The 27,197-nt window shown below is 49.5% G+C and overlaps 1 protein-coding gene across 5 annotated transcripts in view; it reads left to right on the top strand.

Annotated features, from left to right (window-relative positions):
* The window catches only part of DIP2C (disco interacting protein 2 homolog C), a 416,639-nt gene that overhangs the window by 247,554 nt on the left and 141,888 nt on the right, over nucleotides 1-27,197 (top strand). For all 5 annotated transcript variants that reach the window (XM_043563220.1, XM_043563219.1, XM_043563218.1 and 2 more), the window contains 3 exons: nucleotides 1,074-1,199; nucleotides 11,341-11,550; nucleotides 25,246-25,380. In XM_043563220.1, coding sequence (XP_043419155.1) covers nucleotides 1,074-1,199; nucleotides 11,341-11,550; nucleotides 25,246-25,380 — 471 coding nt within the window. The remainder of the gene's footprint in view (nucleotides 1-1,073; nucleotides 1,200-11,340; nucleotides 11,551-25,245; nucleotides 25,381-27,197) is intronic.

The following is a 27,197-nucleotide window of genomic DNA, read 5'->3' as shown; positions in this document are numbered from 1 at the left end:
CAGGCTCGGAGCTGTCAGCACAGAGCCTGATGCGGGGCTTGAACTCATGAGCCATGAGATCATGACCTGAGCCGAAGTTGGCCGCTTAACTGACTGAGCCACCCAGGTGCCCCAGAATGGCTGTTTATTCTTACTGCTCACACAGAACATTGACTGAACTCTTCCCTGGCCTCATTGTTAAGTAGGCCATATGTTTATTCTGTTTTAATTCCTGCCCTATGCGATTGTCTTTTGTGTGTCCCTTACCTGTTAGCAAGTAAGCTGCGTGAGATACAGTACCTCGTCCACCTCGTTCTCCACTGTACCCAGCCCTGAGGCGCTTACAAAGTAGGCATTCAGTAAATTCTGTGGGGTGGCTGCAGTTCGTTTTTTTTTTTTTAAACGTTTATTTTTTAATTTTTGAGACAGAGACAGAGCATGAACGGGGGAGGGTCAGAGAGAGAGGAAGACACAGAATCTGAAACAGGCTCCAGGCTCTGAGCTGTCGGCACAGAGCCAGACGCGGGGCTCGAACTCACGCACCGCGAGATCATGACCTGAGCCGAAGTTGGACGCTTAACTGGCTGAGCCACCCAGGCGCCCCCTGCAGTTGGTTTTAATACACTCAAAAGGCCAAACAGTGACTGGCCCTGAGTGCTTGGTAAGTGTTAGTGAAAATCATTGCCACAGCCTGTGAGGAGTACGTGCCTCCTTTAGCAGAACATCAGAATGCATTACGAGGCTTGAAAAATGTATTCTTCAGAAATTTCTTTCTGAAGAAATAGAGAAAGATCAAGACCCACTCACCTAAGAAAAGTCACAGAGCACTCTGCAGCCAGTGTGTGATTATTTATATAGATTCTAGGGTAATAAAATGAATAATTAAAAGCCCGAATGAATTTGAATGTCATTTCACTGCAGCTTTCAAACCAGCAGGTTTATCCTTCTTTTCATTCCTTCCCCACACATCTGTTTGTAACAGTTTCTGTAGGGTAAACTATGTCACAGGACCAGACAGAAAGGAAAAAAAAAAAGCCTGGGGCCTTCAGGATGTCTCTGAACAATGGAGTGATCGAGCTCTCTTTTTGTTTTAGATGTCCACACAGAAGCTGTGCAGGCAGCGCTGGCTAAACACAAAGAAAGGAAGATGGCAGTGCCTATGCCTTCCAAGCGCAGGTCCTTGGTTGTGCAGACCTCGATGGACGCCTACACACCTCCAGGTGAGAAGCAGGCCCGCTGTCTGCTTCCCAAAGTGACGGGCGAGCCTGGGGATGAATTCACTGCTAGCTTCAGCAGTCCCGGTCCTTGTAGCTTTCAAAGTAATGGTGCTGTGATTCAGATTTTCGGAACTAGAAGTCCAGAAATGGTGTCTACGCTCTATATTAAACTCGGAGGGAAAATTCATGTTACTAGGTATGTCTATACAAATAGTATTTTAACCTTTTCATTGAGACTCGTAAATGATGCAGACTTTTAGTCTTACGAAATTTCACTTAATTCTTCATGTAGCGAAAGAGAAGAGTTTGTGCCTCCATAGTTATAACTGAATTTGGACTTCTCTTCTGCTTGGATAGATGTATATATATTCTCAAACTCTTAAAACATAAATATGTCATAAGGTTATATTAAGAAACCAAATGAATTGAAAAATGTATCCTGTTCCCTCAGTTTGGAGTATGTAAAGTGCAGGTAGTATTTTGGTTCCTGGACAGTGCGGTGTCTGTCACAGCTGCTTATTCTGCCGTGGTGGTGTGAAAACAGGCAACGTGTCAGTGAGCAGCTGTGGCCGTTTGCCAATAAAACTTTATTTATAAAGGCAGGCAGAGGGCCAGTTTGATCCACAGGCCTGCTGACCTCGATCTTAAATGGTTGAAGGTAATATCCCATTCATATTTATGCTTTTATTTATCTTGAACTTTATATAACTACCTAAGTTCTGTTCTTTACCCAAATAATTACAGTCTGTGTTTTATGATCTTCAAAACCAAAGTAAAGAGCAAGGTTAAATTCCACAGGTATCTATTAGAAAACATGAAGTATTGAGCCTAAATTACGTGTTTTTTCTGTGTGTTGGGTTCCCACATTATTCATGTCCTTGTTGCCACTCTCCCTTCCTGCAGACCCAAGTTACCTTGCACAATAAGAACAAATGGGTCTAAACATTGTTTAGAGTGTTTTGAAGTTGAATCCTGAGTGTTTGCAAGCAGTGAGAGTAATAGAAACACATACTTCAGCTCAGAGATGTGTACAACATAGTGATTCAGCATTTATGCACATTACTCAGTGCTCCCTGTGATGTGTGGTCACCGTGTCGCCATATGAAGTTAGTGCAGTGTTATTCACTGTATTCCCCATGCTGCACCTTCTGTTTCCGTGACTCTATTTCATAACTGGAAGTTTGTAACTTCTTTTTTTTTTAATGTTTATTTTTGAGAGACAGACAGACAGAATGTGAGCGGAGGAGGGGCAGAGAGAGAGAGGAAGACACAGAATCTGAGATGGGCTCCAGGCTCTGAGCCGTCAGCACAGAGCCTGATGCGGGGCTCAAACTTATGAACTGGGAGATCCTGAGCTGAGCTGAAGTTGGACACTTAACCGACTGAGCCACCCAGGTGCTCCTGGAAGTTTGTAGCTTCTAATCCTCTTTACCTATTCTGCCTATCCCCCAACCCACCTCCCCTCTGGAACCACCAGTTCTCCATATTTGAGTCTGTTTCTGGTTTTTGTTCATTTGTTGCGGTTTTTAGATTCCATATACAAGTGAAATCTTACAGTATTTTGTCTTTCTCCGACATTCCACTGAGTATAATGCCTTCTAGGCACACCCATGTTGTTGCAAATGGCAAGATTTCATTCTTTTATATGACTAATATTCCATTGTACGGATAGCACATCCTCATTCATCATATGCTGGACACTTAAGTTGCTTCCATATCTTGCTTATTGTAAATAATGCAACAAAAGACATAGGGGTGCATATATCTTTTTGAATTAGTATTTTCATTTTCCTCTGATAAATACTCAGAAGCAGAATTGCTGGATCATATGATAGTTCTGTTTTTTGAGGAACCTCCATACTGTTTTCCACAGTGGCTGCACCAGTTTGCATTCCCACCAAGAGTGAAAGAGGCTTCCTCTTTCTCCACATCCTCGCCAACATTTGTGATTTATTGTCTTTTTGATACTAGCCATTATGACAGATGTGATGAGATACCTGATTTTGATTCGTGTTTCCCTGATGGCAAGTGATGATGAGCATCTTTTCATGTGTTGGCCATCTTTTGTCTTCTCTGGAAAATGTCTTTTGAGGTCCTCTGCCCATTTTTACTCAGATAGTTTGGATTATTATTATTTTTTGGTCTTGAGTTTTATGAGTTCTTTATATATTTATTTGGATATTAACCCCTGATCAGATACATGATTTACAAATATCTTCTCCCATTCAGTAGGTTGCTTTTTCTGTGCAAAGCTTTCTTTCACTGTGCAAAGCTTTTCAGTTGTATAGTCTTAATTCCTTATTTTTGCTTTTGTTTCCCTTGTGTGAGGAGACATGTCCAAAAAATATTGCTAAGACCTATGTCTAGGAGTCTACTGGCTGTTTTTTACAGGAGTTTTATTGTTTTAGATGTCACATCTAAACATCTAGGTCTGTAATCCATTGTGAGTTCGTATAAGAAAGTGGTCTGTAATCCATTGTGAGTTCGTATAAGAAAGTGGTCTAGTTTCACTCTTTTACCTGTTGTCCAGTTTTCCCAACACCATTTGTTAAAGGGACTGTCTTTTTAGGGCGCCTGGGTGGCTCAGTCAGTTAAGCATCCGACTTCAGCTCAGGTCATGATCTCGCGGTTCACAAATTCGAGCCCCGCGTTAGGCTCTGTGCTGACAGTTCAGCGCCTGGAGCCTGCTTCAGATTCTGTGTCTCCTTATCTCTCTCTGCCCCTCCCTTGCTTGCACTCTGTGTGCATCCGTCCGTCCCTGTCTCTGTCTCTCTCAAAAATAAACATAAAAAAAAGACTGTCTTTTCTCCATTGCATATTCTTGCCCCCTTTGTCATAGATTAGTTGACCATATAAACAGGGGTTCATTTCTGGACTCTCTGTTCTGCTAATGTGGTGAAAAGTTTTATTTTGTATGTGTTTTTGTAACAGAATGCGCTTACAAGGATAACAAACCCACTTAAAGTATTTTAACTAGATGTTTGGAACTAGACAGCATTCAAAGAGATTGACATTTTTCTGAGCTACGTTTTTTATGAGAAATGTTGAGTTTAAAATGCAAGAAACAATGTGATTATGTATGTGCCTTTTCACACATTGAACCTATCCTCAGAAATGTTATTTTATTGTACATGATGAAAGACAAAACTCTAGGAAATCAAACATTGTACGTATATCTTTACGAAATATAAAAGAACGTTACTGGGAGTATAATTTTGGTGAAATATTTCCATTTAGTTAGCCCTTGCTTGTATGCCATGTAATACATTTTGTAAACTGTCATTCAAAGGTCCTGGTGATAATATCACACGGGATAGTTTCATACAATCAAATGCCAGCTCCATCATCATAAAATTTTTATTTACAACCTGTTTTGTGCGTAGCAGTACTCTACCTGTTTATAACCATACTTGCTTGAACAAAACCTTGGGGCTGAGCTCTATTTTCTCTCATTCTTTTTTCCTTCGTTGCTTTAACACTGATGAGTTAAAACTCATCTCATGTCCTCTGATCTTCAGAGCATATTCCTGAAATACATATTTTCTCTGTGAAATGACTGGTCACTGAGCAGTGTAACCAACCAGTATCACTGTTACACTGACAGTCTTTTACAGGTGAAGCTTTCCTTTAGTTTTCACATTTAAAAATATAATAAGAATTTTCCAGCAATTCTGTTTCTACTCATAATGAAATAACCTCTACTGGACTAACCTATGCACTGTAAATAACTATAAAACTGCCCCAAATGAATGGGGCAGCTGTTTTTAAGCCACGGACATCCAGCAGTGAGAGACTAACCTGAGAGCAGGAAAACTTGCAAGGTGAGCCCCACAGTGCACAGTTTTCTGCCTGGAGAAGTTTTTAGACCATGGCCCAGTGATTGAGATCTGAGCAAGGCCAGTAGTTCTGCTAAGTTGAGGAGGCAGAGATCTGAGTTCAAGCAGATGACAGGATTGGAGCTTTCTGCAGATCCACACTAGCAAAGAATCACTCCACGTCTGCTCAACGTCCGACTGCTTGCTAAAATAAGAATCACAAGGCTTTAGAGGAAGATTATAGAATCCAGAGTCTCCTCCACATACCATCCACAATGTGTACTGCTCGGTAAACAGTCACTAGACATGAAGAGATACAGGAAATGTGATCTGTGGCCACAGGAAAAGGAGTCAACATAAAATGAACATAAGATGGCCTCATTGTGCTCTTGGTAACCACTAATCATCTGTGGCTGGTGTCAGTTGTATTTGCTGTAAGTGTGAAATTCATGCCAGATTTTGAAGAGTTAATATGAAAAAAATCACTGGAAGGTATTTAATTTTCATATTTATTATTTATTAAAGCAACAATGTTTGGAATATTTAGTGATAAATAAAAATACATTTAAAAAGTTAATTGTATCTATTTTTTAACGTGGCTACTAGAAAGTTTAAAACTATGTTATGAGACTCCTATTTCTGTTGGAGAGGTCTGGTTTTAGATGTTTGATATAGTGGAAGATGGAGTTTTAAAATCTGATTATAAACATTCAGGGAATCGAATTAAAATATGTTAAAGTACTGAAGGAAAATATTGTCTCAATACGTGAGCTGAGTAGAGAAAGGGAAAAATACTTTTTTTTAAATTAATGGAGACTCTAGAACAGTAAAGTTCTCACTAAGGTGAGACTTCACTGGATTGGCTTAACATCAGATTGGAGGAGGAGGAAGATGAAGGTGTCTGTAAACCTGAAGAGACACGAAGAGAAATTAACCAAACTGAAGAGCGGGGAGACATAATTAAAGTTAACAGAAGAACCTCAAGTATTATGGTACAGTGTTACCCACTTATTTGGAACCCAAGAAAGAAAAGAGGAGAGGGCAGAAGAAATATTTGAAGAAACAATAGTCGAGAACTTCTCAGACTGCTATAAAATCCACCTTATAGATCCCAGAAGTTCAGTGAACCCAAAGCAGGATAAGTTAAAAAAAATCATACCTCAGTTCACAGTGGTCAAAGTGCTGAAATCCCATGATTAAGAGGAAATCTTGAAAGTAATTGGAGGAAAACCTATACTACATACAAGAGCACATCCTATGAATGATGAATGACCTACAAAAGACACTATATATAGAGACTGGAAGACAGTATAAAGCCATATTTAAAGTCCTAAAGGGAAAAAACAAAACTCATATTCAGAGAAAATATCCTTAATAAACAAGGATGGAATGAAGACATAATGAGACATGAGAAGTGAGAGAATATAGTGCCAGGAGGACTGCGCTGCAGACATGCTAACGGATGTCATTTAGGCTGATGGGAAACGATGTTAGATGAAAAATGTAATCGGTAAAAAGGAAAAAACACTGGAAATAGTAAATAATTGGGCAAACAGAATACTATGTTTTCCTATTGTAATTTGCTTTAAAACAATAAGGAGGGGTGAGTGGCATTATACTGTTGTGTGGCTATTACTTTTGTGAAGTAGGTAGACTGTGAACAGTAGAAAATGTATAGTGTCAGGTGTATTCGGAGTAGAGGTGAAAGAGAAAGTTTATAGTGTCAGATTTGAAGAATAAACAGAATATTGACCCCATATAGACCCATTAAGGATGCATAGCTGTTAGCCTTACATCAACCACTAAAAAAAAAAAAGTACAAGTAAGATTTAATAGAAGACACAAAATGAAACTAAAAAAATGTGGTTAAAGAACATAGGAAAAATCAACAGATATAAAAAATAGGTGGAATGAATGAAAAATAGCAAAATGCTAGATTTTAGCACATTTATATCATTGATTATGATAATTCTAAATGGACCAAACACCCAATTAAAAGATTGGGATTGTCAGACTGGGTGAAAAAAGAAGATACATCTATATGTCTTCTATAAGAGATACAGCCGTATTTTTTAAAGTAAACTCCACCCCTAACATGGGGCTCGAACTCACAACCCTGAGATCAAGAGTCACATGCTCTACCCACTGATCCAGCCAGGACACATTTAAGTCAAAAATGAAGATAGTTAAAAATACAAGGTTGAAAAACTATACAGTGGAAACATTAAATATAAAGCATACAAGTCTTTCTTAATATCAAAGTAGATGGCAAGACATAGTAATACAAGATGTAAAGTGGGACCTTACATAATGGAAATGAACAATTTATCCGTAAGATGTAATAATGAATACTTGCATACGTAAAAGAGCAGTATAATTTATAAAGCAGAAGCTGGAATAGTGAGGGGGAATAGAAAAGTCAAGAATAATAACTAGAGATTTAAAAAATACCTTTCTTAATAATTGGTCAAAACACGGTCATCCAGCTTGATGCAGTTGCTGTTCACAGAATATTATACTCAACTACTGTGGGACACACATTCACCTTTAATACATTTCTTGAGGTGTAATTTGCAGTCCACAAAATTAACCTATTGTAAGCGTGTGACTCAGTGATTTTTAATAAATATATAGATAATGCTGTCATTGCCATAATCTAGTTTTAGAACATTTCCACCACTCCACAAGTTTCCTTGTGCCCATTTGCAGTTAATTCCCCTTATAACATTCAGCCATAGGGGCCTCTGATCTGATTTCTATGCCTCTGTAAATATTCTGGAAATTTTGTAAATAAAATGATAAAATGTGTTCTTTTGCATCTTCTTTAGCATAATTTTTTGAGCATCTTCCATGTTGTAGCATGCATCAGTTCATTCCTTCTTGTTGAACTGTATCCTGTTAGATAGGTACACCACGTTTTGTTTACCCGTGACTAGTTGGTAGATATTGAGCTTGTTTCCAGCTTTTGGCTATCATGGATAATACTGCTCTCCACATTTATGTACATATGTTTGCATCAACACATATCGTTTATTAACGAATCCTATAGTTATTTTATGCTTAACTTTCAGGAAACTGCCAGACTGTTTCTATATGGGCACTGCCACTTTACATTCGCACTAGCAATGTAGGAGGATTTGTTTCTCAACATCCTTACACACGTTTATATTGTCTGTATTTTTTTTTGTAGCCATTCTGGTAGATATGAAATGCTATCTCATTGTGGTTTTAATTTGCATTTTCCTAATGGGCTTATTTGCTGTTTGTATATCTTCATTGGTTGAGTGTTCACACTCTCCCATTTTTTATGTGAGTTGTCTCCTCACTAGTTAACAGTTCTTCATATAATCTGAATACAAATCCTGTACCAGATTCACAATTTTCAAACTATGTTTTGTCTCCCGTTAATTGCGTCTAGTATCTATATAAAGATATTTTGTATCTTTATCTTGTATTCTGTGACCTTGCTAAATGTATTAATTGAAGAATTTAGTGTGTTCCTTGGGACTTTTTACATAAAAGATCATATTAAATTGACTAAAGACAGTTTTAATGTTTCCTTTCCAATCTGGATGCCTTGAAGTTATTCTTTTTGCTTTATTTCACTGGCTGGAGGTTTGCAAATAATGTTGAATAGGAGTGGTAAGAGGGGGCATCCTTACCTTAGTCTTGATTTTAGGAGCTGCACGTTTAATCTTTTAACATTAAATGCAGTGTCAGCTATGCGTTTTCACAGATGCCCTGTGTCAGGTCGAGGAAATTTCTTTCTATTCCTGCTTTGTTGAAAGGTTTTATCATAAGTTAGTTTTAGATTTTGTGAAATGCTTTTTCTGTGACTTTGAAAGTTAACTTAGGGTTTTTGTCCCTTTATCCTACTAATAGGGTGCATAACGTTAATTGACTTTTGAATGTCACCACTTGGTCCTAATGTGTACTATCCATTTTATATTTTGCTCGATTCTGTTAGCTAATATGTTTTGAGGATTTTTGTGTCTGTATCATGAGGGATATTTTTCTGTAGTTTTCTTGTGAAAGGGTGGGGTGGGAATGAAAGATTGACAGTAAAGAAGCGTAAGAATACTTTTGGGGAGGCTAATAATATTTGGATGGATGTAGGGGTATGTGCGTTTCTCAAAAATCGTAAGTCTGAGGGCTTGAACGTTTTTCCAGATGAGATACAGATGGCCAATAATAGCATGAAAAAATGCCCAGCACCAGTGGTCATTAGGGAAACACAAATCAAAACTACAATGAGATACGACCTCACACCCACTAGAATGGCTACTGTCAAAAACCAGAAAATTACAAGTGGTTGGTGAGGATGGGGAGAAATTCAAACCTTTGTGCACTGTTGGTGGGAACACCTCTATGGCAAAAATTGTGGCAGTTACTTAAAAAATGCTACATGACCCAGCAATTCTACTTTTGGGTCTGCACCCAAAGGAATTGAAATATCTTAAAGAGATATTTGTACACTCATATTCATAGCATTATTCGAAATAGCTAAGACATGGAAGCAACCCCTTGTCTGTCCACAGATGGATGCGTAAGCAAAATGTGCTACATACGTGAAATAGGCTATCATTCACCCTTAGGAAAGAAATTGTGCAGTGTGCCACAATATGGTTGAGCCTTGAGGATGTTACGCAGAATGAAATGAGCCACGCACAAAGACAAATACTGTATGAAAACACTTGTGTGAGGTACTTAAAGTGGCCCCAGTTGTATAAGGAGAAAGCAAAATGGTGGTTCCCAGGGCCTTTGGGGAAGGGAGAATGGAGGGTCATTGTTTAACGGGGACAGAGTTTCAGATTTGCAAGATGAAGAGAAATACTGAAATGGTGGGTACAGTTGCACAGATTATAAGTGTATTTGGTATCACTGAATTTCTACTTAAAAATGGTTACAGTGGTAAATTTTATGTTGTATTTTACCACAATCACAAAAACAAAAACGAAAGAAGCCTTAAGCCTGAATACAAAAAAATGTGTAAATTTTCTTTAAATTATAATCCCACTATTTCACAAAGCAGAGCAGAGGGAGAGAATTTGTTGGTCTTCTACTGATACTGCTGCTTTTCTAACAAATTCCTAACAAACTTCCAAAAATTTTCCAGAGAGCTTGGCCATATCACAATGATAATAAAATATGAATGTCAATGTCCTTCACAAATACTGTTGTGTTGGAAAAAACAAAAGTCCGTGTCTTGATTTAAGACACATTGTCATTTCCCTTGTTCTCCTTAGATGTTCTCGAGCTGCTCCGGTCTCTACTTCCTCCTGGTGTACCTCACCCGTGGTAGGACCCAGAAGCTGTTCTTACATGAGGATTTAAATAACAAGTATACCAGTATTTCATTCTTGAAAACGTCACGGCTGCTAGGGAAATCATGTTACGTAAAAATAGTTCTATCACTTTTAATGAAAAAAAGTGATGTGTTTGATCTCAATCCAAGTTGCACAGTATTCAGAGAGGAAAATAAATCAAGTGAATAGTGAAAAAATTTAACAGAAATGAGCGTTAAAGCAAATACGTTTAGTTTACTCATGTAATGTGCTGACATACTATCCTCACTACAGGAGGAAGCAAAGCCTTGGTGGGAAAGAGATGGGGGTCATTCTAACGTCTACACCACTATCCTTGCTGACAACTTACTCTTTGTGGAGGGACGTGGTTACCTTTACTCACACGAAATTTAAAAATACAGCTCAGAGGGCATCTTGTTGGCTCAGTCGGTTGAGCGTCCAACTCTTGATCTCGGCCGAGCTTATGATCTCGCGATTTGTAAGTTCCAGCCCCCGTGTCAGGCTTGCTGATGTCAGCACGGGCCTGCTTTGGATCCTCTGTCCCTCTCTCTCTCTGCCTGTCTTCAGCTCATGCTTTCTCTCTCTCTCTGTCAAAAATAAATAAACATAACAATACAGCCCAGAGAAGTACCTCAGGTCTAAACAAGGGCTACAGTCACACTTTGAAACACATGGAAGTTCAATGCCTCAGAAAATGCCGCCCCCATCCTTCTCGCTTGCTGTAAGCATGCCTAGAAACAGTTGGCTTCTTCGCAAACTGAGTGAAGAAAATAGGTGAGTATGTCTCTGCCCAAGATTGTAATGTCAAAAAAACAAAACAAAACAAAAAAACCCTTTTTGTAGCATATTTATTTAAGGTGTTTTCGATGAGAAAAATCATTATACCAAAAAATTCGTTCTCTGAGATCTGTGACTTTTCAAGAGTGTCGAAAGCACAAAGCATCGGCGGTTAGCGTGTGTTGGTGGTGTTTGCCCTGGTGTTTGTCTCTTTGCCGTGATGCATAGCAGATCTGTCTCTCGCAGATACCTCTTCTGGCTCGGAAGACGAAGGCTCGGTGCAGGGAGACTCCCAGGGGACCCCCACCTCCAGCCAGGGCAGCATCAACATGGAGCACTGGATCAGCCAGGCCATCCACGGCTCCACCACGTCCACGACCTCTTCCTCCTCCACCCAAAGCGGGGGGAGCGGCGCCGCCCACAGACTGGCCGACGTCATGGCCCAGACGCACATAGGTGAGTGCCTCGCTGTGGTCGTCCTGAAGCGGGTGGCCATCTAGTAGCCGTGGTCTTGGTGTCTGTGGATTCATCTGTGCATCTCGGCCGCGGAATCCATTCGAGGGACGGCACAGAGCCCGGCTCCAACCCTTCAGCTGCTTTGCTGCTTTCGTTTTTCTGTTTTGTGAAGTTGGCTTTTCACTGCCCCCAGTGTCCCTGACAGCGAGGATGTCGGGCTTTCTGCTCGTAAAGGAAACATTCTCAAGCATTGCTTGAAATGTTTGAAAATACTGTGAAAGGAGGGTAAGAATTACTAGCAGAAAAGGGAGGGCATTGGATGAGCCGCAGTGCTGTCTGAATCGTAGACACAGGAGGTACGTGCCGCGAAATGAGGCCTTATCCAGTGTGGACGGGAGGAGTATGGCATCCAGATCTGTTCTCACCCAGTCTTAGTTGTGGATTAAGATTTTTCAACTCCCAATAAAAATCTTTCACAGAGTGAACTACGTGCTTTGAATGTGGTTCCGGGATAGTTCAGGAAGGTCCCCATTAAAATAGCAATGTGGGCAGGGCTCACCTCGCTCACAGGACACACACTCCTCACGGTGCTTGTCGACACCATGCCCTCCTCGCCACGGCAAACCTCGTGTCTGCAGAAAGCCCAAATTTAGGAAACAGGTAAAGGTAGTGAATTAAGTACTCGACAGACATCTCAGACGCACAAGCTTTTATTTCTAGATTATCAGCTACTTGGCAGAGTTCAGAGAAACTCAAACCACTTTCTTCGGACTTTGCCCCAAGAGCACTCGCTCTGAATGAAGTCAGAGTTAACCTCGCTGGTAACAGTGTCAGCAGTGCGCCCTCGATTCTACTGTAGATGCTCAGGCAGCCGGTCAGGAGAGCTGGCTCTGGCCTCTGTTGCCACATGAATGGATGCTGGCAGCTTCAGAAGCCCCTTTTCCTGCTCTAGTTGTTTAGTGGGGAAAAAAAGAATAATGATTTCTTTCCTTTGTTCCTCTGAGAGCTGTCGTGAGTACAAAGAAAATAGGAAAATTCTGCCTTTTTGTAAAGTAACAGTCCAATGCCAAGTGGTCGTATTAGAGTTCACTTTTCTATCCTTGGGTGACAGTGACACAGTTTTGTGAGCACCAAGAACTCCGTTTGGGATCAGAGTAAGCTAAAAATTACACAGAGACGTGTGCCCGTGAAAGAGATGAGGTTTCATCGTGCGGGACCTGAGAGAGTGTCTGTGCGTGTCGCGTGGCTCCCGTGTGGGTGGTGTGACGCGGAAGGCTGTCCACCTGTGCTGCTCACCCCGACCTGGGGGAGTGTGTATGGTGTGATTCACCTCCCTTGTAAAGAAGCCTCAAATTTTACCGTGAGACACACGGAACGTCCCCGCATCTGGCTGTCCCTTTGTGACGTGACCTGTGACGTCCTGGAGGAAGGTCCGGTTGCAGGGTTAGATTTATCCAGACTGTAAGAGGCTGCGTGACTCATGTGCTTCATGTCTCAGCAGAACCTAAAAATAGCTGTTGGGTGTGTGACGTCACAGTCCTCTCTAATTTGGCGCAAAGATCAGTTCCTAGGATACCTGGAAATTTTCTGTCCGTGTGAAAAATTTGAAAGAAAGCAGTGGCAAAACAGAATAAAACGAGGAAGAGGAGACCTACAGCTACATGGCGAAGCGGACAACGTGGAAAGGCCTAGAACTGGCAGCATTTACCCTCTTGTTGAGACTCTGAGAAGTCTAGAGTGTGAGGGTGTGACCGTGCGTGTGTGTGTGTGTGTGTGTGTGTGTGTGTGTGTGAGGGCAGAATGTAAGAATGTGCGTGAGTGTGTTGGGAGTGTATACGTGCATGTGTATATGAGTGTGTGTACATATGTGTGGAAGTATGTATGAGAGACTGTGCGTGTGAGGGAGGGTGTGCACAAGAGAATGCACATGTGTGTGTTGTGAGAGTGTGTATATATAAATGTGTGTGCACCTGCATAGGAGACTGTGTGTGTGTTCACAGAGTAAGCCCACCAGCACCGTGCCCCTCATCCCGCTCGGTGAGATACTTGCTGGAGGGACAGGCCCTGCTGCTCCCTGATTGGGGGAGGAAAGCTGGTGGTTACAGACAACAGAGGCCAACAAGGGTCTGCCACAAAGTGGGCTGTTCTACCTTGTTGAAGCAAAATCCCACGGGTTTCCACCCTGACCGTGTACATAGGGACCCCACACGTGTGTCCCCAAAGTCAGGCCAGCTCCTTGTATGGTGTGAAGCCCCCTCCAGGAGGTTTTCCTCCCTGCGGCTCTGCTTCCTGTGGGTTCTCGCGTGGTGTGCCGTCGCGAGGATGGAGGCCTCCAGGATGCAACGCAGGGGACCCTGGGTGACGCTGCTCCCCGCTCGTCAGGCAAGGGCCCTTGTTCCAGTGAGTACCAGAATGTTTTGGATCATTACTAGGCGGTATTCATTCAGAACTCTGTGCATGTCACATGCTTGAGACAACGGCGACAGGCAGGATTAACACCCCTCAAGTACTGTATCAGTATCGAAAGTCGAGGAGCGTCACTCAGTAGGAAAATTAGCGGAACGCTTTTAAACTCCAGGAGGCTTGTTCACAAAAAGCGTGAGAGGAAAATGAATTAGTTACTACACGGAAGTGGAAAATTTGGGCAGAAACTATTGGTACATTTCTAGACGAAGAAGTAAGAACAAAGCAGAATAGATAATGTAGTTGTACATTTATAATAAAATTTGTACGTTCAGCAAATAGACTTTGGCTTGAGCTCTTGTCTCTCAGTTTGTGGCCACAGGTACTGTGGCGGTGAGGTCTGTGTCACCCTTTGCTGACTGACACGGTGGAGGCATCATCACTGGGGTTCCATTAGCATATGCTGGGTGTGTTGTCATTAGCCAGAGGTTCACAGAAGTAGTTGCCGTTTCCAGAGTGTTGTAGGATTCGTCGATGTGAACGCTGTGTTTGCTGTGTACCGTGTAAGCAAGGTGGTTCTCATCAGGTTTCCTGCATCTGATCCTGCTAAGAAGGTGGAGATCAGAGGGCACTCCCACTCGCACACACTTGTTGCGTGATTAGCCCGGAGTGTGGCTGCTGTGTGTTTGTATGTAGACACCTCTTTCCTAGGGGATTTATTCTGAGCGCTTGATAACCTACCCTCACGTATTTATGTAGGATCCTCTGAAGTACTGAATTCTCTCATAACCTCTGCATTGATACTGTTCAGACACTTAGTCTTAAAACATCAAACACCTGTCAAGGATGGTGATGTTGGCAAAGCTCGCTCGCTTGAGCTGGGGTCCCCCTGCTCCGTCTCCCACAGCTAGACTACACGGCTGGCTCAGCAAGCTTTTCTTCACGGGGCCAGAGAGTAAATGACTGAGGCTGTATGGGCCCAGCAGTGTGCTCTGATACTTCTCCTCTCTGCTCTCTAGTACCAAGGCACCTGGAAACATGAGGGCATGTCAGTGTGGCAATAAAACTTTATAAAAATGGGTGGCAGGCTGTCCTATGATCATAATTTTGACACATCCTGTTCAGAGCGTTGTAAACCATGCTTCTGAGACGGCCAGAAGGAGAACCCGGACCATGTGTCCGATAACTCTGGCAGAGGGGAGACTCTGGTATCCATTATAGGCTTTGGGGGGCTCCTTTGGTGATTTGGGGCTGACAATCCCGGCTTGTGAGAAGGACCCTCCTCTCTTGTCAGGCTTCTCACCCCTGTGTCACGTTTAGGTGACAGTAAATAAAGCTGATACCTGCAGAAATACCAGGGGCATGGAGCTAATGTCACCGCCCATGTGTTTCCATCTCCTTGGGGAACATTGTGTAACCACGGACACCTTTCCAGCAGATGTCTCGTGTCTCTGCTGTGTCTTCCTGTCTCCTTTTCTGGACAGAGGTGCTCGCTCTTCGAAGGCTCATCCTCTGCTCTGACGCTGGGTCCCAGGAGGTCGGTTCTTTCCCACCCAGCTGGGGGTGTCACTGGCACTCATGCCCTCCTGTCCCTACCCTCCCCCCAGGTGGCTCCTGTCCTGCCCTGGTGTCCCCACATTCTCGCTGACATCATGCACTCACACATGACTTGCGGTCTTCAAGGCCACCTGCTTTTCACTGATGCTCAGATCTGCACCTCCCACCAAGAAATCCTTCACGGCCCCCGTTTCCAAGTGCCTCCCGACACGGCCCACTGGCCCCTGTACCCCAAGGCCAGTGTGCCAAAGAGTTGGTCCCTCGAGGAGCAGGCTCCAGGCATTAGCATCCTCGGCTCCTCATTCCCACGAACCACGCGTGTCCACGTTCTGGGTGTTTGGCTGCCACACGTGTTGCACACCTTCTTCTCTCGTGACTGCTCCTGGCCCCTCACCCTCCGTCTGGACCGTGACGGCCCCTGTGCCCTCGTGTCCTTTCCCTCCATGCTGTTCTGAGTGTGTTGCTCCTTCAGTGTTACTAGGACACAGGTCTGCTCCTGTCTCTGCAGAAGTGCGCCTGGGACCTCCACCTCTCAAAATTTTGCTTATTTGGATTTTATACTTAGAATGAAAGTACAGATTTTTGGATCCCAAAGTGTCCTAACCCTTCATGCACTGTGTGTGCCGTTCAGCAGGAATATCTCCCTGGCCTGCACAGTCACTCGGTGCACACGAGAGAGATGCGCCTTTTCTGGTTTTTTTGCAACATTTAAAAACATTTAACTCTGAAAGTAGTAACACAATTATTTACGGCTTCATGCACATGAGTTTCACAGGTTCTTTCCCAGGGCTTCAAACAGGCAGGGTTCCCACCTAAGGGAGGAGAAGGTGGAGGGAAGCCTGCAGCAGGGAGTCAGGGTGCCCTGTCACTTAGTTCCTGCAGCCCGGTGAGGGGTGGTGGCCGCCTTGTTCTGCAGTGGGGAGACTGAGGCTCAGGACAGTTGACGTGAGACTGCAGGGCACCCATCTGGTCAGTGGTTAGCAGGACCAGACACAGACCTGTGGGATGTGGGGGTGCCTGCTCATGGTGCTGGTTCCCTGTCTCCTGTGGTGTCTCCGTTCGGGCGCGGCCCTGCTTGTTACAACAGAGGAGAACTCTTTTCCAGACAAAAGCCCAGTTAAACTTTGCGTGAAGAATGAAGACTTCGGTGTCCCCATCACACCCCCACAGGGCCCGAGGTCTGTGCAGGCTTCCTGACAACTCTCGCCTCTCATCGCGGACTTGAAAGTGTGCGTGTAAAAATCCAGAGGCTCCTGTGTGAAGATGAAGGCTCCTGTTTCGATGTTAGCGTGCGCTTCCGGAGACCCGACAGTGGCTCTCACGCCTTCACGGAATCACGTAGCATCGTGTGGGAGGGAGGCGGTTCTAGGTCAGCCCCGACTCGGAACTGTGGCCGGAGAGGTGCTGGCGTATAAACCGCCAGGCTGTCCTGCAGCCACGTCCGGGTCCACTCTGTGGATGTCGTGCCTACCAACTGGAAGGCAGGAGTGGGTCACCACCACCAGGAGCCGGTCGGCAGACTCCGCAGGTGAGACCGCGGGGAGTCCTCTTTCCCAGTCGGTTGTGCGTGGAGGACGGACCCAAGCGGGAAGCTGACGTTCTGACTCTCGTGAGGGCCAGCCCCTTCTCTCTGGGAAGGTCCTGTGCGGCTCCCCACCACCGTTTCATCGAGGAACCACCTGGAAGGCGCACAGGCCGGAGCGGCGGGGTGGACAGAGTGGTCTCAGGGCCATGGAGCAGGGATCCGCACTGCTCCCTTCTCCACGGTAATGTTGCCAGCTTGGGGGGACTCTGGGGGAGCACTCTTCACGAGTGGAGGCCCGTAGTGTATCGTCTGTGTCGGTCAGTGGCCCTGAAGCACGTTGCCTTCTACATGCAAAAACCAGGTTTTCTGCCGTTCCTCTCTTCACTTAGAAGCTGTCTGGGGACTGAAAAATAGTTAATATGGTTTTAAAAGTGGGATCTATCACCATTTACCCTGGGGATCCCCAGGCGTACAGTCAGAATTTACGCGTCCGCCGGTGTTAGAACCAGAGGCATTTTCTCTCGGGTTGTCAGGTGTCCTTGATTTACTTCAGGTTGTGTTCATTCATTCTTTGAAGTCTTTCTACAGCCTTGGCCAAGTGCCGAGGATGCGGGCAGGTGGAGTAACCTCGGCGTCCAAGAAGGACCCAGGGGTCTGGACCTTGAGAGGTGGAAGGAGCTAGGTCAGGACGCAGGGAGTTTCCAGGTTCAGCCGGAAGACCAGCCTCCCTCCATGCCCCCTCCTCTCCCTCCCTCCCTCCCTCCCTCCCTCCCTCTCCTCCCTCCCTCCCTCCCTCCCTCCCTCCCTCTCCTCCCTCCCTCCCTCCCTCCCTCCCTCTCCTCCCTCCCTCCCTCCCTCTCCTCCCTCCCTCTCTCTCTCTCCTCCCTCCCTCTTTTCTCGCTCCCCCACCTCCTCTCTCCCTCCCACTCGTCTTTTTCTCTCCTTCCTTCCTCTCACTCCTCTCCCAACCCCCTTCCTTCTCTCACCTTCCCTTCCTCCCCCTCCTCTTCCTCTCTCCCTCCTTCCTCTCCCCCCCCCGTCCCAACCCCCTCCCTCTGTGTCCCTCCCTCCCACCCCCCTCCTCTCTCCTTCCCTCCTCCTCCTCTTTCTCTCTCTCCTCCTCCTTCCTCTCCCCGCTGTCCCAACCCCCTCCCTCCATCTCTCTCCCTCCCACCCCCTCCTCTCTCCCTCCCCCACCTCTTCTCTCTCCCTTCTTCCTCTCCCCGCTGTCCCAACCCCCTCCCTCCATCTCCCTCCCTCCCACCCCCTACTCTCTCCCTCCCTCCCACCCTCCTCCTCTCTCCTTCCCTCCCCTTCTCCTCTCCTTCCCTCCCCCTCCTCTCTCTCTCTCTCTCCCTCCTTCCTCTCACCTCTCTCCCCCCTGTCCCAACCCCCTCCCTCCGTCTCCCTCCCCCCTCCTCTCTCCTTCTCTCCCCCCCTCCTCTCTCCTTCTCTCCCCCCCTCCTCTCTCCTTCTCTCCCCCCCTCCTCTCTCCTTCCCTCCTCCTCCTCTTTCTCTCTCTCCTCCTCCTTCCTCTCCCCGCTGTCCCAACCCCCTCCCTCCTCTCTCCCTCTCTCCCACCCCCTCCTCTCTCATTCCCTCCCTCCCACCCTCCTCCTCTCTCCTTCCCTCCCCTTCTCCTCTCCTTCCCTCCCCCTCCTCTCTCTCTCTCCTTCCTCTCACCCCTCTCTCCCCCCTGTCCCAACCCCCTCCCTCCGTCTCCCTCCCCCCTCCTCTCTCCTTCCCTCCCCCTCCTTTTTCTGTCTCTCTCCTTCCTCTCACCCCTCTCCCAACCACTCCCCTCTGGTGCTATCATGCATTACAGATTCTGAAGCAACCATCTGCTGCTGGGGACAAAAGTCCTATGGCGTAGATGATACAGAACCCACCTGTGGGGGCAGCTCTGGGTGGGGTTCACAGCAGAGGTGACCCTTGACAGGTGGCTGGAGGATGGCCACCATTTTTTCTTTATTTTAAAAGTACAGGGAAATTGATAAACAGTGAACTCACTTGCGCAGAAGATGGAGACCTGGTCTGATGGTCTCAAAGTTCTCCTACTGCAGGTGGACATCTGTGGCCTCACCCCAGGAGCCGATGAGCCTTACAGTCCTTGAGCCGCGCTTCCAGCACCTGTCACACACAGGCTTCGAGGCAGCCTAGTTAAGCCCCTGGAGCCCCGTGTCACGTCAGCACGGCGTCCTCTGGTGCCCTCCCCGATGCCGGCTGCGGGGGCAGTGACCCCACCATGGCCACATGTGCGAGTTGTGAGCAGGTTGAGAGGGAGGGGAGATGATGCAGAAGTAAGTCTGGAAGGCATTTTGGAGTCACCCAATTGTCAACGCTCCTACTTCTTAGTCACCAGATGCATTGGAATTGTTACTTCCCTGTTTCAGAGTGGAGACCCTGCAATGTTCGCGCCTAGCTGCGCAGCCCTGAGTGGCCACTCCCAGTGACGTGGCCGCCTGGTGACGTGGCTGTTTGGTGACGTAGGCACACGCGGACATGAGCCTGCGACGTGGCTGCCTGGTGACGTGGCTGCCTGGTGACGTAGGCACACTCGGACGTGAGCCGGTGACGTAGGCACACGTGGACGTGAGCCCGCGACGTGGCTGCCCGGTGATGTAGGCTCACGTGGACGTGACCCCTCGACATGGCTGCCTGGCGACATGGCTGCCTTATGACGTAGGCACATGCGGACGTGAGCCCGTGATGTGGCTTCCCGGCGACGTAGGCTCACGCGGACGTGAGCCCGCGACGTGGCTGCCTGGTGACGTAGGCATACACGGACGTGAGCCCGCGATGTGGCTGCCCAGCGATGTAGGCTCGCGCGGACGTGAGCCGGTGACGTGGCTGCCTGGCGACGTAGGCTCACGCGGACGTGAGCCGGCGACGTGGCTGCCTGGTGATGTAGGCACACGCGGACATGTGCCCGTGACGTTGCTGCTCGGCGACGTAGTCTCACGCGGACGTGAGCCCGCGACGTGGCTGCCCGGTGACGTAGACACACCCGGACGGGAGCCCGTGACGTGGCTGCCTGGTGACGTAGGCTCGCGCGGATGTGAGCTGGCGACGTGGCCGCCTGGTGACGTGGCTGTTGGTGACGTAGGCACACGCGGACATGAGCCTGCGACGTGGCTGCCTGGTGACCTGGCTGCCCGGTGACGTAGGATCAGGCGAAAGTGAGCCAGCGACGTGGCTGCCCGGTGACGTGGCTGCCTGGTGACGTAGGCACACTCGGACGTGAGCCGGTGACGTAGGCACACGTGGACGTGAGCCCGCGATGTGGCTGCCCGGTGATGTAGGCTCACGTGGACGTGACCCCTCGACATGGCTGCCTGGCGACATGGCTGCCTTATGACGTAGGCACACGCGGACGTGAGCCCGCGACGTGGCTGCCCGGTAACGTAGGCACACCTGGACGGGAGCCCGCGACGTGGCTGCCTGGTGACGTAGGTTCGCGCGGACGTGAGCCCGCGACGTGGCTGCCCGGTGACGTAGGCACACCCGGACGGGAGCCCGCGACGTGGCTGCCCGGTGACGTAGGCTCGCGCGGACGTGAGCCCGCGACGTGGCTGCCTGGTGACGTAGGTTCGCGCGGACGTGAGCCCGCGACGTGGCTGCCCGGTGACGTAGGCACACGCGGACGTGAGCCCGCGACGTGGCTGCCTGGTGACGTAGGTTCGCGCGGACGTGAGCCCGCGACGTGGCTGCCTGGTGACGGAGGCACACGCGGACGTGAGCCCGCGACGTGGCTGCCTGGTGACGTAGACACGCGGATGTGGGCCGGCGATGTGGCTGCCTGGCGACGTAGATTCATGCGGACGTGAGCCGGCGACGTGGCTGCCCGGCGACGTAGGTTCGCGCGGACGTGAGCCCGCGACGTGGCTGCCCAGTGACGTAGGCACACCCGGACGGGAGCCCGCGACGTGGCTGCCCGGTGACGTAGGCACACCCGGACGGGAGCCCGCGACGTGGCTGCCCGGTGACGTAGGCACACGCGGACGTGACCCGGCGACATGGCTGCCTGGTGAAGTAGGCTCATGTGGACGTGAGCCCGCGACGTGGCTGCCTGGTGACGTAGGTTCGCGCGGACGTGAGCCCGCGACGTGGCTGCCTGGTGACGGAGGCACACGCGGACGTGAGCCCGCGACGTGGCTGCCTGGTGACGTAGACACGCGGATGTGGGCCGGCGATGCGGCTGCCTGGCGACGTAGATTCATGCGGACGTGAGCCGGCGACGTGGCTGCCCGGCGACGTAGGTTCGCGCGGACGTGAGCCCGCGACGTGGCTGCCCGGTGACGTAGGCACACCCGGACGGGAGCCCGCGACGTGGCTGCCCGGTGACGTAGGCTCGCGCGGACGTGAGCCCGCGACGTGGCTGCCCGGTGACGTAGGCACACCCGGACGGGAGCCCGCGACGTGGCTGCCCGGTGACGTAGGCACACCCGGACGGGAGCCCGCGACGTGGCTGCCCGGTGACGTAGGCACACGCGGACGTGACCCGGCGACATGGCTGCCTGGTGAAGTAGGCTCATGTGGACGTGAGCCCGCGACGTGGCTGCTTGGTGACGTAGGTTCGCGCGGACGTGAGCCCGCGACGTGGCTGCCTGGTGACGTAGACACGCGGATGTGGGCCGGCGATGTGGCTGCCTGGCGACGTAGATTCATGCGGACGTGAGCCGGCGACGTGGCTGCCCGGTGACGTAGGCTCGTGCGGACGTGAGCCGGCGACGTGGCTGCCCGGTGACGTAGGTTCGCGCGGACGTGAGCCCGCGACGTGGCTGCCCGGTGACGTAGACACGCGGATGTGGGCCGGCGATGTGGCTGCCTGGCGACGTAGATTCATGCGGACGTGAGCCCACGACGTGGCTGCCCGGTAACGTAGGCACACGCAGACGTGAGCCCGCGACGTGGCTGCCCAGCAATGTAGGCTCGCGCGGACGTGAGCCCGCGACGTGGCTGCCCGGTGACGTAGGCTCGCGTGGACGTGAGCCGGCGACGTGGCTGCCCGGTGACGTAGGCACACCCGGACGGGAGCCCGCGACGTGGCTGCCTGGTGACGTAGGCTCGCGCGGATGTGAGCTGGCGACATGGCCGCCTGGTGACGTGGCTGTTTGGTGACGTAGGCACACGCGGACATGAGCCTGCGACGTGGCTGCCTGGTGACCTGGCTGCCCGGTGACGTAGGATCAGGCGAAAGTGAGCCAGCGACGTGGCTGCCCGGTGACGTGGCTGCCTGGTGACGTAGGCACACTCAGACGTGAGCCGGTGACGTAGGCACACGTGGACGTGAGCCCGCGATGTGGCTGCCCGGTGATGTAGGCTCACGTGGACGTGACCCCTCGACATGGCTGCCTGGCGACATGGCTGCCTTATGACGTAGGCACATGCGGATGTGAGCCCGCGATGTGGCTGCCCGGCGACGTAGGCACACGTGGACGTGAGCCCGCGATGTGGCTGCCCGGTGATGTAGGCTCACGTGGACGTGACCCCTCGACATGGCTGCCTTATGACGTAGGTTCACGCGGACGTGAGCCCGCGACGTGGCTGCCCGGTGACGTAGGCACACCTGGACGTGAGCCCGCGACGTGGCTGCCCGGTGACGGAGGCACACGCGGACGTGAGCCGGCGACATGGCTGCCCGGTGAAGTAGGCTCATGCGGACGTGAGCCCGCGACGTGGCTGCCCGGTGACGTAGGCTCGCGCGGACGTGAGCCGGCGACGTGGCTGCCCGGTGACGTAGGCACACCCGGACGGGAGCCCGCGACGTGGCTGCCTGGCGTTGTCGGTTCACGCGAACGTGAGTGAGGCCCCAGCGCGGTGAGCGCCTCTCCGCTTCCGTGCTGGGTGGCTGGCTTGGATCTTTGTCATTTCGCCCTGCTGCCTGCTGTGCCTTCACTCTAGATAGGAGACCCCAGCGGCTGTACCGCTTAGCCACAGAGTCAGCGTTTTTACTGCCAAGGCAAGTCTCTTTGGTCGAAGCGTGGGTAGGGCTGAAGAGGAGGGCGGAAACGGCGTCTCAGACCTTGACGAGGCGACACGAGTCCCCCTGCCACACGTCGCTCGGTGACCGGACAGAGCTGCCTACTCGCCCTTGTCAGAGGTGTTCCTTTTCTGAGCCAAGATCCAGGAAATTGCCCTTTGGGGGGTGTGAGGCCGCTCTGGCTGCCGTGACAAGCACCCTGGACTTGGAGCTTAACCGACAGAGTTCACTGCCCTGCCTGCCGGAGGCGGGGAGTCCAGCATCCGGGTGTGGGCAGGGCTGGTTCCTCCCGAGGCCTCTCTGCCGGACGTGCAGACGCCGCTCTCTCTCCGTGTCCTCTCGTGGTCGTCCTTCTGTGTGTGTCTGTTCCGACTACCTCAGGAGGATGCTGGTGACCCCTCTAAAGACCCGTCTCAGGGTGCGCTCGCATTCTGAGGGCCTCGGGGTGAGGACTTGTACGTGGGACTTAGCGGGGACGCAGTCCAGCCCATGCTGGGGCGAACACTCCTGGAAAAGGGAGGTGAGACGCGGAGAACCCAGCTGTCTGCTGCGGGCTGTGCTTGGCGCGCTCGTCCGCTTGTCTGCCGTGCGGGGATTCCGGGTTCACACCGCACGAGCGCTGCCATCTGGGGCTCTGCCCTTGCAGGCGCGTTCACGGGCTCCCTTTGGCGAACGTCTGTGCCGTGCACCTAATGGTGGCAGCGCTTGGGTGCCTCTGTGTGTTTACCGCTTAAGGTAGGTGTTATCATCACCATCCCCGCTTTACGGAGAAGGACCCTAAAGCACAGGTTGGTTAGTAACTGGCCCTAGGGGATCAGCGACGAGCGGACGGCCAAACCCTGTGACGCCGGCAGCCCAGCTCCCAGGGCCATGGGTGTGTCCGTGTGCCTGCAGGGTCGGCATGCCTCGGACCACCCAGGCACATCGGGATGTGTTGGCCGCCGGGGCTTGCCCCCGTGAAGCTTGCCTAGGGGTGCGCGTTAATCTCCCTCGGCTGTGGCGTCCCCTCGTGATGGGAGATCACTTCCGTAATCGGTCACTCCGCGGTCTCCGTGCGCGCATAGTTGCAGACCCGCCTACTTGGGCAAACTATTTGTAACTGTAAATCGGTTCTCTGAGGACATGTGCAGAACGGCTAAAATTTGAGTTCCCGGCACGCGTGTTCCCAGCTGAGGGCCAACAGGGTACCTCTTTTGTCACCTTGGACTATAGAAGGTGTTCTTTACACGATCTGTTTGGCACCCTGTTTGTCGTCTTTCTTGTGCTTTTGGTTGGTGGTTTCAGTGCTTAAACAGTCCTCGTATGTGGTGCTGAAGTGGGGCCACATCCAGAGGAGACAGGCCGGCTGTGGAGCATGTGCTTCTAATCATGCGGAGCCACAGAAACCCGGTCAAGCTGCTGCCTAGTAAGGATAACCAAATCAGACTTAATGGTATAATGCCCGTGGTCAGAACTGAGGATATGCAAAATGTCATTGATGGTCTCATTGATACACTTTTTTTAATGCCTTATTTAGCAAATACAAAAATTGTGCTTCCCCCACTTAACCAGTGAGTGCTTCCCTTCGTGGTGACTGTCGCGGTGGGGACGGACTGGGGCCAGTCTCGTGGGTGATACCGCGCTGATACACGCTGGTTATAAACACACTTTGGAATGATTATTCAGTATCATGCGTGCTAAAACAAAGGGAACAGCTAATATTTCTTGAATGCTTACCCTCTATCATAAAGTATCTTAAGAGCTTTATGTGTGTTTAGTCCATTCACTGTACCCTGTAGGGGACTGGCCGTGTCATTCCCATTTAGTGGAGGAGGGCACCGACACGCCCCCTGGGGCCTGGAGGAAGTGGGATACAAGCCCCAGGCGCTCTACCTGTAGAGCTTGAGCTCCTCACTGTCTCTGTTAGGACAGACAAGGAAGTTACCCTTTACGAACAAACCCATAACTTAAAATATTTCTCTTTCCACTGGCTGTTTGAAAACGTCACTTTAAAGTGCTGCATTGATGCGGCTTCAGCTGTAATATCATTGTATCAATGTGGTTCCATCTTGAGAAGTATAAATTGCCTTAAGGATCATCTTTGTCCTGACACTTTTTGTGGTGCACTTGGATTCAGATTCTTGGCCCTTTCTTGGGATGTGGCAGTTTTTGAAGCCCTATTGCTCACTTACCCTTCAGAATAACTCCATTGTGATGATCCGAAAACTTGTGATTTGCTTCTTTATAGAAAATCACTCTGCACCTCCTGATGTAACCACTTACACCTCAGAACACTCGATACAAGTAGAAAGGCCACAAGGCTCAACGACATCACGGACGGCACCAAAGTATGGCAACGCGGAGCTCATGGAGACTGGCGATGGTAGGTCTTCTGACGATCATTTTTCCTTCTTTATAAATCCTCATTTCTACTAAGTTGCCCTTCTGTGCGCAGGATTGGATGTGTTTCTCGTAGATACAAAGTGACTCACGGGACCTGGTTTATCACCTTCTTTACGTGGCTCCCATGGAAGGTGGCACGGGGACAAGAAATGCAAATGATCTCCAAGTTGTCCAAGAGTGTTTCCTTGTAGGAAAAAATATCAGTGTGGGGGGAACTCAGTCACGAGAAGAAAACAGAAATTTTATGAGTCTGACATGTTTGCTAATCAGTAACAAATGTTGGTTCGGCAGTTAAGAAATTAGCACGGACGTGTTAAGACCACGAGCAGTTTGGAGAAGGATGACATGAAGTTAAACATAAAACGATAACTGACGTGTATGGGTTAGTGTGATGCTTTAGACTTCTGAAGAAAGAGGGTTTTTTTCCTCCATATCGGAAAAAAAAACGTCAGCGGTGATCAAGTACAGTAGTGGGGGCTCTCCCTCATTCCTCGTCCTTCTGCGTCAGTGCATTCTGAGTATGGTGGCCGCTTCTGTGACCCGGTCTGGAGAAGCAGACTTGGGCGTCAACCCCATGCTCTATTCTGCTTTCCGTGTGCTCAGCCCTTCCCAGGCCGCGAGAGTGTGGTAGACCCAGTGGTGATGTAAGATGTGATTTTCGTGAAGGCAGCCAGTGTGGCCTTGGTGTGCCGTCCATCCCTCTGGGTGTGTGTCCTGTGGCACTGTGTGGTCTGGGGCTGGCGAGGAAGGCCCTGACCTGTCTGTCGGGTGGCATGCCCCGTCCTCGTTCTAGTCCCACTCCCCTGGGGTCGGTGAGCCGCCCTGGTTTCCCTGGGGTGCTCGCAGTGCCAGTGTTGCTTTGTGTCCCTGTTAAAAGTCATCCTGTATCCAGTCGGTTGTTACTGTTATTCTTGTCACCATTTAATAGCTTTGTTGTCTGTGAAGTCTGCCTTTGACTGTTCCCCTAGGTAAGTTCATGTTGTCCTGCTGACACCACGTGAGTCCTCTGTGTCCTGTGTTTCTCTGTGTGCAACGATCCCTGTATCAGAGTCACCCAGGACCTTGTCAGAAAACAGATTCTGGGGAACCCTCCCAGCCCTAACCCATCACAGGCTCGGGGCGGGGTCCTCAGGAGGACTCTTGCGTGTTGTGGCCGAGCCGGAGCACCAGTGGCAGTGGGAGACGACCTTCCGTTCACCCGAACCTACTCAGTGGGGCACTTAGTGGAGAAATACTGTGTTTAGATATTGAGAGTTCTGGGTGCTATATCTTTGTATGTTTCCCAAACTATAAAATATTTAATGTCTCAATTCTGTAAGTGCCCAATATATTTTGAGGCTATCTGTGAAAATGCTTTTTATTTGATAAAAAGCTTTCTTGGGGCGCGTGGGTGGCGCAGTCGGTTAAGCGTCCAACTTCAGCCAGGTCACGATCTCGCAGTCCGTGAGTTCGAGCCCCGCGTCAGGCTCTGGGCTGACGGCTCAGAGCCTGGAGCCTGTTTCTGATTCTGTGTCTCCCTCTCTCTCTGCCCCTCCCCCGTTCATGCTCTGTCTCTCTCTGTCCCAAAAATAAATAAACGTTGAAAAAAAAAAAAAAAAAAAAAAAAAAAAAAAAAGCTTCCTTGAGATCTGTCATATTTGTTCCAGACGCTGAGATCTGTCTTTATGATACATGACCATCGGTGGGGGAGGGGGAGGAGGAGGAAGAGGGCAGCTCTGCCAGGGTTTCGGGAAAGCCCCTTCCAGCCTGGTTCCCTTGCAGGACCTCTCGGCGGAGTAGAATGTGCTACAAGGACAC

This window comes from Prionailurus bengalensis, chromosome B4, assembly GCF_016509475.1.
Source record: "Prionailurus bengalensis isolate Pbe53 chromosome B4, Fcat_Pben_1.1_paternal_pri, whole genome shotgun sequence".
NCBI classification, from domain to species: Eukaryota; Metazoa; Chordata; class Mammalia; order Carnivora; family Felidae; genus Prionailurus; species Prionailurus bengalensis.
Note: the sequence above shows the minus strand (reverse complement) of the source record. Positions and strands in the feature narration are given on the sequence as shown.